A 12,381-nucleotide genomic window follows, 5' to 3' on the forward strand; every position below is an offset into this window, starting at 1 on the left:
CACGTTCGTGATGGCCACGCTCACGCCCATGGCGAACGTCAGCTCCTTGTTGCGGAACCACGACGCGATGAACACGCGCGCGCCCACCACCACGCTGCCCTCGCCCACGCCGAAGAACACGCGCCCGAACAGCGCCAGCCAGTACATCTTGAGCTGCATGCCCAGCGCGAAGATGGCCTGCCCCACGCAGATCCACACCAGGAAGAAGCGGATGCTGCGGTGGCCGCTCTTGTCCATGAGGCGCCCGCCCAGCAGCGGCAGAAACATGCTGGGCACCGACACGGCCGACAGCAGCGCGCCGTACATGGTGTTGGAGATCGGGAAGGTCTCGTCTTCAAGCATCAGAGGGGCTAGCGACGACATGCCGTTCTGTTCAGTGGTATCGTAGCAACAAGACCATATCACATCAGCCGATATCCGATACAATCCAGACGTGGTCAAGGCTCGGGCTATTGGCTACTAACCTTGACGAAGTGGCCGCCGAACGGGATGCAGCTCATGAGGACGAGCAGGTAGAAGCGGTGGGGCGGCGACGTGGTGCGCCAGAACTGCCAGGCTGAAGCTGGACGCAGCGGCGAGCACAGTGGAGTGAGACCACCGCTGTTACCACCCGAGATGGACGCGGGTGCGTTGAACACCAGCGGCGTACGTTCCGATGGCTCAGTCAGCGGATGCGATGACATTTGCCTGCACACCATGGACGAGCAATTGGCGTGGTTGCTGGTGGTCTTGACCTGGGTGGCACGGCGCCAAGCAGAGGGCACAGTGCTTGATCTTCACGCTATGGAGACTGGAAAAACACAAGTGACTGAAGCGGGAGTCCGAGGTGCTTCATGAAGAATGCAACGCAAGCGGCCACACTAGATACGCTTCGGCTGTAGTACAGCGTTGCAGCTCGAGTCATCGGAGACACCTCCGAATCATCTGCCCCAACGTCCCCAAGCGGTCTCGCTTAGGCTGGACATCAGCTATCAGTTGGTAGCAGCAACAAGGGAGCTTGTTGTGCCCCGCCAGCCCAACTCGTAGCTCCATCTTCCACCTACAGCTGCTCGAAGTTGGTCAGCACGGGCGCAAGGGGCCCATTTGTCCTGGGGCTACCATGCGGCAAAATGCCGTTTGCTTTCGCGTGCAAGTGTCTTTACCTTGAGTCACAAGATGGTGTGCTCTCTCGAAATACCAGTTGAAGGGGGGCAATTCGGCTCCAAGTTGAAGTGCTTTTTTTAAAAGTATGGTTTCTCTTTAGCAAAAATGACACGGAGTTGCCGATCGCGAGTCACGTGGGTGCCGGTCAGTGCCAGTGCCGCTGCCTTGACTGTATCGCGTCGTGATGCAGGCCACGACTCGAAGGAGAGAGAGCTATAGGCATATTACCACCCGAACTACGTTTGGTAATCAAGAGGCTTTGTCATTGTGAGTGAGCGATGAAAGAGAGCAAGCTCATGGCAAGAATCAACCGAGAGCATACCCCTTCGTCGCCCAGCATTCCTAGTCAACTAGTCAACATCTCGTAGGTAGTCCGTCTTCGCTACAGCGAGATCAATTTCTTATACCTAATGCTGTACGTTTGGCTCAGCTGCCTGTAGATTACCGTCCAGCCCCCAGAGCGGCTACGTACGATGGAGGCGTTGCATCTGCAAGACTGTCTGAAGTCTCACCCGGAGAAGAAAGATGTGGGTGGTTCAGTCAGTCTGTTGTATTTCGGTATGGGAGTCTACATGAATGGGATGTTCGTCATGGCGAGCATAAGCTTGTGACGCAGCGTCTGAGCCGACGAGTAGGCCGGCAGATGAAGTCGACTCGAGTGCGGGCCAATCTGTACGACAACGGGGTAGCACGAGTCGGGGTGGTCTCGACCGTCGGCCAAAGCGTCCGCGATTTCCAGAACAAATTTCGACGGTGTCTCGGTCCCTGACTCGAGCTGCTTCATATCGGTTCGTCGGTCTGGATTGATGAACTGCTCCAGCATCCGCCGCTCGAGCGATGTGAAGGCGCTCACGACCTTCCAGAACATGTCGTGGCGATCTTGGCGCGGCCCGGAGTAGGTAGCATGGCGTTCTAGTCTGACGACGTAGTTGACATCCACATCCGATAGACGTTCTCTTAGGCTCGGATTGTTGCCGCTCATCAGCGTAACACATCGACTTGGGACGATGGAGAAGAGCCCGTCGCGGACCGCACGGATAGCTGCCGTACGAGCAGCAGACCGATCATCACTGTCTCCGTTAACTTGAGCAACTCGATCGATGGGGGCAGCTAGCTCGTTCCAAAACGCACTCGAGAGGAACTGCAGCGGTAAGAGGACCTTACTCCGCCATGCAATTCCGAGGCATTGACCAACGCCAAAGTACCAGAGTAGCAGTTGAGGGATCCGCACTCGAGATTGAGCCAATGCGGAGGGCGAGAAGAGATCCACGTTGATGTCAAGCTGAAGAGTTGAGCCGAGCTTGTCCTGCAACGCTCGACTAGTCGTTCGAGGCGACTCAACCGGTGCAAATAGCGGGAAACTCGGCGATTGAACTTCTCGCATAACATTCTCGAAAAGCTGCAAGTACTTCGCAGTCTGCTTTGATGACGGCTGCTGGAGCTGATCGTCATCTTCATCGTCGTCTGGCTGCTGCTGACTTGTCGTCTCCTTGCTCGGATCGGCGGAAGATTTATCGATCCGAATCTGGAACGTCTGCGAGATAGGGATCGCTTCAAATGGTTGCGAGGACTCGCGTCTCCACTGGCGAGCATCTTGAGCAGCCAACTGTGTCGCTAACTGCACGAATACCGACGTCTCAGTGGAGGGTGGTAGTCGAAGGCTGGTACGTCTAGAGCTAGAGCTACACTCCCAGAACGGAGTTGGCGGGAGGAGCAAATAATTTATCTTGACTACCGGAAGATCATTATCCACTCCACCCTCTTCGTTATGTCTTGATTCTTGTAGATTCTCAGATGAACGACTGGTTGTCCTTGTTGCTCGGAGCTCTTCACCGATAAGTCTCTCCTTTTGTGAGGCAAATAGCAGTGTCGCAGCCAATGCAGAGATAAAGTTGAAATCAGACGAGTCACTAAGTCTCCAAAGCGGCGAGTTCAGCAGGGCTGCAACGGGTGACACCAGGTTGCATTCCGTAGTGAGCATAGCAGGTAGCGACTTGCTGGTGTTCTGCTCACTTGATAATGCATCGGAGCTCCCAGGCCTTCCAATAGATGTTGCATAAATATTTCTTGATACAGCGAGCCGAGATACATTATAGAGGCACCGATTCACGTAGAGCAGCAAGCCAATCCGAGCGATTGTTTGGCTCGATCCTCGCTCTGCTGAAATGCCGTGAACTTCATAAATCCTCTCCAAGAGCAGAGCTGTCGAGACGTCGGCAAACGACAAAGCCCATGAACTGCTGGAAGCTTGTTGTGACGCTATAGCATCAAGTTCAGCAATGAGCTTAGCATCGAGCTCAGCAGCACTGACGCCGCTATCACCCCACCGCTCTTGGGCCTCGACGAATTCTTGGTAAGGAATTGCCTCCTCTTCGCTAGTTTTGGTAGCCCAGTCTTGCTGCTCCATAGCAGAACCCACAGTCTGTGCTTCGTCCCCAGTCTTGCTCTCCAGCTCCAGCTTGTACTTATGGTGGTGGTGGACTGGATATTCATCCGGTGACGCCAACATCTCCCGACAAGCGCCTAAGCTCCAAGAAGCGAGCTGAGCTGTAGTCGATCCAAAGAGAGACGAGCTGCCTGCTTCGTCCACTTCGTACCACAATTCATGGCGATACTCACCGAGAACGGTACACTGGCCTTTCGAGGTAAATACAGAGTCCCCTGCTGCCAATCCGTACTTCTCGGTGGCAGCCTTACTTTTGTCGATCGCAATTATTTGTCCAAGCGAGATCTCGCGGAATATTTTTCGTCCGCGCCTCCAATCTTCAAACGCTTCATACGCGCTCTCAAAAAGTTTGGAAGTTGCCAAGTCTCTACCAGATTTCATACTTGTTACGTGACTTTGATACGCCAACACATCCTGCATCGCATCAATAAGCTCAAAGGTCGATGCGTTCTGTGGCCGACCGTCCTTGCCGTTGAAAACCGACACAGCGGGTGGTGGAATCAACGTGACTTTGTCGTCCATGTTGTACATCGAAAAGGCTGGATACCACTTGCAGTTTGAATCCCCGCCGTTGGCCCCAGACCGACCGATCCCTGCGCGCATATTGGACGCTGCGATGCCCAGGTATTCGCCGTTGCGACTGAAAGCGAGCGTTCTGGCGTTGCAGTCTAAAGTGACCTGAATGATGTCACCCTGTTTGAAGATCTCACCGTACGAATGCAGCTTCGCCTTGTTGTGCCAGACGGCCTTGTTGGCCAGAAAGCCGTAGCCGTACGCATCGCTGCCGATGTAGTTCTCCATACTGGCTTCAGCCGTGCACACCCCGATGAAGATGTTCTTTGAGACGCAAGTGTCGAGCCTCACCTGCCACTGATGAACACCCTCGTCAAACGCAATCGATGCACGCACTGAGTGCCACTTCTTGTTGACGGTGTTCTTGGCCGTCAGGTTTCGATTGAAAACCACCAAGTTTTTCCCCATAGTCTCGTTGTCCAGATCGAATACCGGCGCCGGATGCGTCTGTACGATCAGCTCAGCCCCGTCCATTATAGCCGTATTAGCTGCTTCATCCATAGATTGCGAGGGCCCCACTCGAATACGGTACGTCGTATCGGGTAGTAAATTACGGATGGTATACGTGCCTTTCGAGGGCAACGCTTTGGATGAGTTGGTCTCAGAGTGAGTTGGTAGTGGGCCACAGCGGTTGACTTCCAGGAACATAATGTCCGAGCTACTTTCAGCTCCTGCCTCTGTGTTTGAGCTGCCAGCAATGTCGTCTGAATTCGCAGCCAGCAATAACGATGGAGAAACATGTTCCCACGATATCGTGACATGCGTTGAGGAATAATTGTTCACCGTCAGATTCACGCTTGATTTATCAGATAGGCCCAGTTTGTCGGAGCTAGACGCGGGGCTACACGGGGGAGTCGAGCGGACGAGAAGCGTGAATAAGCAGTTCGTTACATCCGAGAAGAAAATTCTGTCGTGCATTTCACGCCGTCGCCGTAGCGTAAATAATTCCGTCAGGTTTGCGAGCTGAGTAGAGGAAAACAACTGCGACTTCTCTCCTTCACAGGTATGCGTCACTGACACAATACGGGATATCAATCTGAAGGCGACGTATTTCCATGGCTTCGATGTACTGGATGAACTTGAAGTGATCGAAACCAAACTCTCAACGAATGTTGTGTTGCAAACAGCGGATGCAACAAGCTCAAACTCCCTTTTCTCCGTCGTCGCATCCGACGATGGCGTGGTTGCTGATGCTTGAGCCTCGACAAAGCTCAGAACGATCCCTGATACCCACGCAAACCATGCGGCCGCCGCCGACATTGCTACCGGATCCGTCGCAGCTTTACTGGACGCCTTGCCTCTGACCAAATTCAGCCCTCGGTCGCACAGGCTCAACATTTCTTGAGAGAGAGACTCGAACAAAGGATTGCGCTCGGATTGCTGTGCTGTGGAGTCCCTAGTACATTGAGTCTCGTATTCCAACAGTGCGCTTAAGGCTTTCTGCAGTTGTAATGACTGCTCCGAGTGAAATGTATCAGAAACAACGCCAAGTTCAAACGCTGCTTCCATCGTGTCCAGCCCAATCGCCATCCTCAATACGCGGTAGAATTTCAAGGAAGACTCGTTGGTTGACATTAATCGTCGGACCATCGCGTACACCACCCCTCGTTCTGTTTCTTGTTGAGCGAGAAGCAAAAGTGACGTAAACGCTTGGCGTGTGTACGCAATAAATATGGTCGTATCGACTGCAACACTCAGAGGAAGTAGGTCGTCTACTCCCCGCTTTCCGTCCGTTTCGTTCGTGGTTGGTGTTCCATCACTCCTCCCTAAAAGCTGTAGCTCGTTATGACGTGCTTGGCGTTGTCTGTACAGACTCGATTGAAAAGCCTCCATGGTTTCATCATCACTGCGCTGGTCATCTTTATCGCCATCAATAAATGGATTCAATTGTGCGGGCTCTGCTGTTTGTCTTTCTGTAAGAGAAGATCGTGGCCGCGTAGCCGAAATAAACGGTAGCTGGTTATCATTTACTTGCAGTATTTGACTGGCGTCGCCCCCATCGATTTTGTCAGCAGGATTCAACACCCCAATACCAGGAAATAAACCCGACTCGGTAGCCACTTCGTCGCCAGAATTGTCAACCACAGAGTTAGGTAGTTGAGCTCGTGTGCTCCATAACGCGGAGGGGTGGCCAGGATACTCAGTCCTATCACCGGTAGCAGCAGAAACTATTGAAGGCAAACTCGACGCTCCATCCAGACCCACCTTCTCCATCTGCTCCAAGATCCACGCCACCCCTCCAGTTTCATCCACCGGTAAGCGAGTCTCTGTAGCACATCGGGTTGCCCACTCCAGGGGGAACCCGAGACCAGTTAGTCCCTCGACCAAGTCTCGACGGCGCTGGCCAGTATCCTCGTCATTGCCGTCTGCTGTGCGCGTTTCTCGGCCATCTCGAGAACTTGGTTCCAAATGTCTCCTAAATCCTGGGGGGATCGTCGAGCCTTCGATTACAATGCCACCATCATCAGTGTCATTATCACTACTGCTACTGCTCCAGTCATCTCCCAAATTATTTACATTGGTCTTAGTTTCACCTTGACCGTCCAAATTAGAGGTGCCACGAGACCTCGATGGATGGCGGCTTTGAATCGCGTAGACGATAGGTCGTAAGCGAGCCTGGTCTTCGTTATCGAGAGTGGGGAGATGCTTGAAACCATCAAATGTCGTAGCTAGAGGACCCTCGTCGTTCGCCGAGAGTGTGCCGAAGTTAAACTGCGCGGATTGATGGACATTTAGCGAGGCTGCAGGGCACATTCGGGAGCTTGCGGTGATTGGGATTCCAGAGAAAGCGACGCCCAAGAACTTCCCGTTGAGGAAGTAGCTGATCTCCATGCGCTCTGTATCGAGCAGAACCCCCACCACGTCGTCCGTTTTCCATTGCTCCCCATAGTCGTACGAGTTCACGTTCCACTTCTTGCACCGAAAGCCGTCGAATGCCCAACTATTTGTGTGGTCGCCCACTCCTTGGCCTTGAAGTGGATCAGCAGTGAAATCCCCATCCACGTAGCCAATCTGCATCAGACCATCCGTTAGGACAACAACATCAAAGAACCACAGACCGCTGTTCGCACTAATATTGGTTTGGGACAATTTCACGGTGGGGAAGTGCTCTAACGCTGTCACCTTCAACTCCGATAGCTCCACGTCGCCGCCAACAACTTCTAAGGTCAATTTTCCATTAGCATCGTTGCTTTGCTGCCACCAAGGACTAAGCGGAGTGGAAGTGGGGGATGCACTCATTTCCTCCCACAAACGCCACTGTAGGTTCTCCAAGTCAGCAATTGATACTGCAGAAACCACGTTTCGGCGGCGTTTGCTTCCATGCAACACTACTCGGCTGAAAACATGAAGTCGGCGAAGCTTCATGGCGAGTTTTGCATCGGGTCCTAGAACTGTTGTGGCGTACTCCCTGGTAGAAGAAGACGCCACCGTGAGAAGATCCTCGCATGCAACAGCGTTTTCAAGCAAGAAGTGGTGCCAACTGTTGGTCACTGACGATTCCTTTTGCTCCCGAAGCAGCGTCGTCATCAGAACCCGGAGTACGCATGTGCGTAGATGAAGTAGAGAACCAATCGTTCTGTCAGCAGCTACGACGGCTACGATATCATTGTGATGCTTGGTCAATACTTCACTTCTAGCCGGAAGGCTATGCGTTGATTGAGCTCCTTCTCTCAGCATCCCAGTCACGAGATTTTGAATGCTGATAACTTGATCGATTCCACTATCATCGAGACAGATGGCAGAGCTGAAAGGTATACTACATACCTGAAGGGGTAAGGGAAATGTTATTCCATCCTGCGTTGAAGCGCGATGGAGATTTACCTCGTCCTCCGAATACCCAGCGATTATGTTCACCACTGCGGACACATCAGCAAGATCCAATGGATCTTTGTCCGGTGACTGAAGAACCTCTCCTGGGCCCTTAATGATCTGAAACTTGGAGCTCGAGCTTGCAATATATCCGTCCATTCGACTTTTCCAGGATGGCGTACTCCAAAGCTTCTGGAACAGGTGAATAGCGGTAGCAAACCGCATTGACAGCTTCGTCTTGAAAGGTACCGTCTCGCTGGTGCTGCTAGATGAGCCTTTCTCTTGAGATGGTCCGCGAAGAATCCCGCGCTGTTGCATCAATCGATACAGAGCTTCATGCTGTCTCGCCGCCGTAGTAGATGGGAGATAACAATTATCATTGAACGCAGTGAATAACTCTTCCACACTTGCGCGCTTGATGCGACTTGATGGGGTAGTAAACAAACATTGCGCCACAGCTTGAATATCGAACTCAGGAAGAGGAGGTGCCCGCGGTAGGATGTCCTGGAGAAGGTAGCACAGATAAACTTGAGCAAGGGCTTGGTCCCGACACGTGCTTAGCAGCATCCGAGTGAAGAGAGTGATCCAGCGATCCGAGAACGACAACTGTGCAGGTAGCGACTGATCCGAGTCTCGCTCACTTTTGCCAACAAGTTGGCATAGTAGTTGCAGCACCTTCTCACAATGCTTTTCTACCACGTGTTGCTGCTTCAAGCGGAAGAGAATGGTGCCACTGACCTGCATTCGGACAGCCATCTCCTCCGCTAGAACCCCACGCGAGACAATCACGTCGTCCAAAATGGCGGAAAAGCCGTGGTGATTCATCTTTTTCGGCAGCAATGATAGCACCGTCGTGTCGTTTCCACCTTGATCCAACCCAGGAATATTGGCGTTTCCACCTGCAGTCAGCCCACTCCAAGAAGCTGCTCTCCGGAGAAATTCAGGGCATATAAGCTCGCTGCTTTCTACCGAAAGCTTGCCATTATTCAATGTCGAACGTTTTCCTGCGACAAACACCCGGAGTGGGTCCCGTTCATTATTGGCAAACCCCAACGCCACATGAATCCAGTTGCCGCGTTGAATCTGCTCGTCAATGAGAACTGTAGACCAACTGTCCTTCGCATTCTCACTGCGCCATATTGAAATCCCTATTGAAATGTGGTCGGGGTACGCATCTCGAGTAAACACAACCAGTAGGGCAAGTTTATCGGATCCGGCTGGGTCGGTCCCGGTACTCGTACCTTGATCAGGGCTAAAAGCGAGTAGACGCACACACGAATCTTTTGGCCGAGAGTTAATAGATGACACGTCTGCTGGATGCTTGGATACTATTGCACCGGTGTGCTCAACGTAAATCCAGAAGGATAGCGTGAAATCAGACGTTCCACCAGTCTGAGTAGGTTTCGGAACTCGGACGTCTTGTGTATTTGCGTGCGATAGCAGGATAGGTCGTCCAAACAAGAACGTCCGAGCGCTGTAGTTTTGATTTTCGACTGGGCTTCCAGTGCTCCCGTGGTGGTCTGCCGACGACCGCAGTAGTTTTTCATACTCGTTGGAGAAAAACTCGATAGCCTCGAAGCGTGCTTTTACCCTTTTCAACAGCAGAAAGAGCCCGTCAATTAGTTGCTCAATAATCTCATCAATGGTCGACATGACCATTTTCTTCGGAAGCGTCAGGCGTCGACGTGGAGACATTGACGTGCTTCTTGGTGTCAAAATATCTCTGTCCTGCAAGCTAGATCCAGCAGCTCGTAAGAACAAATTTGGGCTCTGCTCAACAAAACGTTCCGAGCTGGTGAGCTGCCAAGTTATGGCACAGAAAGCTTCCCAAGCCAAAGTGCTAATGATCTGGGCAGGTGTACGATCAAAGAGTAATGTGTTTACTGGATTCACTTTCGAAGGCAGGGACTCGGTTGTAAATGTAAAACCGGAACCACTCATTTTGTCGCCTTCCGCTGCCACCCCGGCATGGTGTGTAAACTGTGCAACCGCATTGAGCTCCGAGTGTGTCTCCAACACGTTGGCATCATCAAGAAGCAAGTCGATAAGCGTGCTCATAATGCCAGACTTTGCGATCAAACCAGCCACGCTAGGTGCGCTTTGCTTCGAGGCACCAAGTGGCACCGTCCACGATAGAAGGGCCTTCTTTCTCAGCTCAAACGACGCGTCGTCGCTGGAAATGATGCGTGCCAGTCGAACAAAGAGGTTCTCAATAGCTTTGTGGACATACTTGCCGGAATGGCTATTCAGCACGACACGTCGGGTGTTATGCTTGGACTTCGTGGGACTTGAGGCGCCCGTAACACTTACAAATTCGTTCAACAAGCCACTCTTAGCCGACGATGTGCTCAGCTTTCGAAGCAGATCGTGCAGTGTGCAAATCCCCGTTCGTACCAATGCAGCATGGACTTCTCTTGCGCGAAATGAGCGTTCAACTACATTTGCAGCCACTGAAGTCATGAATTTGAACAGATCTTCAAGGGAGTCATCAACACAAGCCCATAACTGAGTTTGGTCTTGTTGTTCCACCACAGAGCGAAGAGTGAATCCAACCAGGGCTGAATTGGGCTGCAGACTTAGTAGCAACCGTGCCAGGTTTATGGCGTTGGTAATAGCATCTGAGTCAATGCGACGACAAAGCCATGGTGTATTCTCGACCGTGGCTACTGCCGCAGTAAATAGTTTCCAGATTTTATCCGAAGGTGGTGCTTCGCCTTGCAGAGGCATTTCGGGTGAAGTATCGTAGCGTTCATACACCCGACGAAGTCCATCGACGAGACCCAAGTGCCATGCCGAAACACTCACCACGATTGTGAGCAGTCGCGGATTCTCGGTTGCAAACTCAATATCATGAGATAGACTTGCTGCTACCCAGTTCCAAAAAGGCATCGGCTTGTCCGAGAAGTCTGTTTCGCATAACTGCAAGAGGAACCTCTGGTTCTCATTTACATTGGGCGAGACTGATGTAGCGCATGTACTGGAGTCGTCCTCCAAGCCAACAAGTTCGTCTTCCACTTCAAATACCCCCAGCCGCTCCCATTCCAGAATCCTAGCAATTGCTCCTGAACTTGCCAGGTCAGTCAACACGTCCACATCATGACTTTCTTCGAGAAACCTGCCTTCCTTCAGCACGGTAGCGTAAACTACTCCATGCTGAGCATTATCCATTGCCGACACGTGCGACGGGTAAAATAGTTGACAGCTCAATTTCCCGCAAAGAACCGCGCACGCATCTCCAAGATCGATAAACCAGTTGCTCTCTTGACTTTTACAGCTCAGGTAGTGCGGTAGACTAGATGCACAGTCGTCATGCATTTGATTCCCGCCATCGGCTGCAGTATGCATCTTCCAGCTCACTTCATCGAGCATTTTCAGCATGATGTGGAGGTTGGGTAAAACACGCTCCACCAGCAACAGATTTTCAGAAGTCTTCTCCTGTTTCGAGTCGGGTAGCAACAGCACCGACACGCACTCGAGGGCACTGGGCAGTAATGTGTGGAAAAAGCTCCCGTTTAAACGCCACGTGATAATATCTTCATGCTGCCGGCTTGCTTTGTGGAGCCGTTTCAGCACAGCCAGAGCCTCAGTCATCAGAGCGTCCACATACTCCAGAAGAGAATCCATAATCCGCTGGGACGCACTGTTCGCAGCAGGACCCGGATCCACTGAGCCTCGTCTATTGATTGCATGGTGTGTATGTTGATGCACGATACTGAAGTAGTGCGTCTGCAGCACGTGAAGCAGCCAAAGAAAACAATCGGGCTCCCTCGAGAAATCCGTGAACGCCTCATCCTCTAGGTGCCTGACGGCCTCTACGCTACAGCGCTGTAGCAGCATGATCATGAGCGTTTTAATTTCAAAGAAATCCTTTCCGTGACTGTTCTCGCTGTGGAATTCACCAAACGTTTCGCTTAGTTGTAGCAAACCATAAGAAGGCACGCTCTTGAATATTTCTGTCATGACTGAATCCTGTGTACGATGAACAAGTGGCGTAAGATTCATAGCTACGAAGCAGCAGGCAACAATAGTTACGGACCTTGCACAGCTGATCCGTAAGAATGATCGTCCTCATCGAAGGAACTTCGATCTTGCAATCGTCCAAAATACCCCACAACAACTTGCTTCGCGCTACACCTGTAGGGTAAAATATACCAAAGCCCATCTGACAAAACGATCAGGCACGTTAGTTGCAAAGACATTAGGGACGAAAACATGTAGGTAGGGACCGGCACCTTTAGCGCGGAAGCGGCTTCTTGGCTAACGGCGCTCCCAGCAGCTGCCAGACTCGCCGCTCCTCCCGAACGCCGAGCTCCGTTATCAAAGCGATAAGCAATGTCCTCTCCCTTCAGACCCGCCAAAGTGTCCAGCAGCTCGTGAATGCGGTTAAACAGGCTTCCAACATTTTGATT

At 52.0% G+C, this 12,381-nt stretch overlaps 1 protein-coding gene across 1 annotated transcript; it reads right to left on the reverse strand.

The window, feature by feature from the left end:
• Nucleotides 1–1,711: 1,711 nt before the first annotated feature.
• Nucleotides 1,712–4,390, reverse strand: PHYSODRAFT_485405 (hypothetical protein; the record flags this gene model as incomplete). The annotated part of the gene is made up of 2 exons (XM_009520807.1): nt 1,712–3,928; nt 3,980–4,390. The coding sequence occupies 2 exons, from the start codon at nt 4,388–4,390 to the stop codon at nt 1,712–1,714; spliced, it is 2,628 nt and encodes an 875-aa protein (XP_009519102.1).
• Between the last annotated feature and the right edge of the window lie 7,991 nt (nt 4,391–12,381).

The sequence above is a fragment of the Phytophthora sojae genome (assembly GCF_000149755.1).
Source record: "Phytophthora sojae unplaced genomic scaffold PHYSOscaffold_2, whole genome shotgun sequence".
Lineage (NCBI taxonomy): Eukaryota > Oomycota > Peronosporomycetes > Peronosporales > Peronosporaceae > Phytophthora > Phytophthora sojae.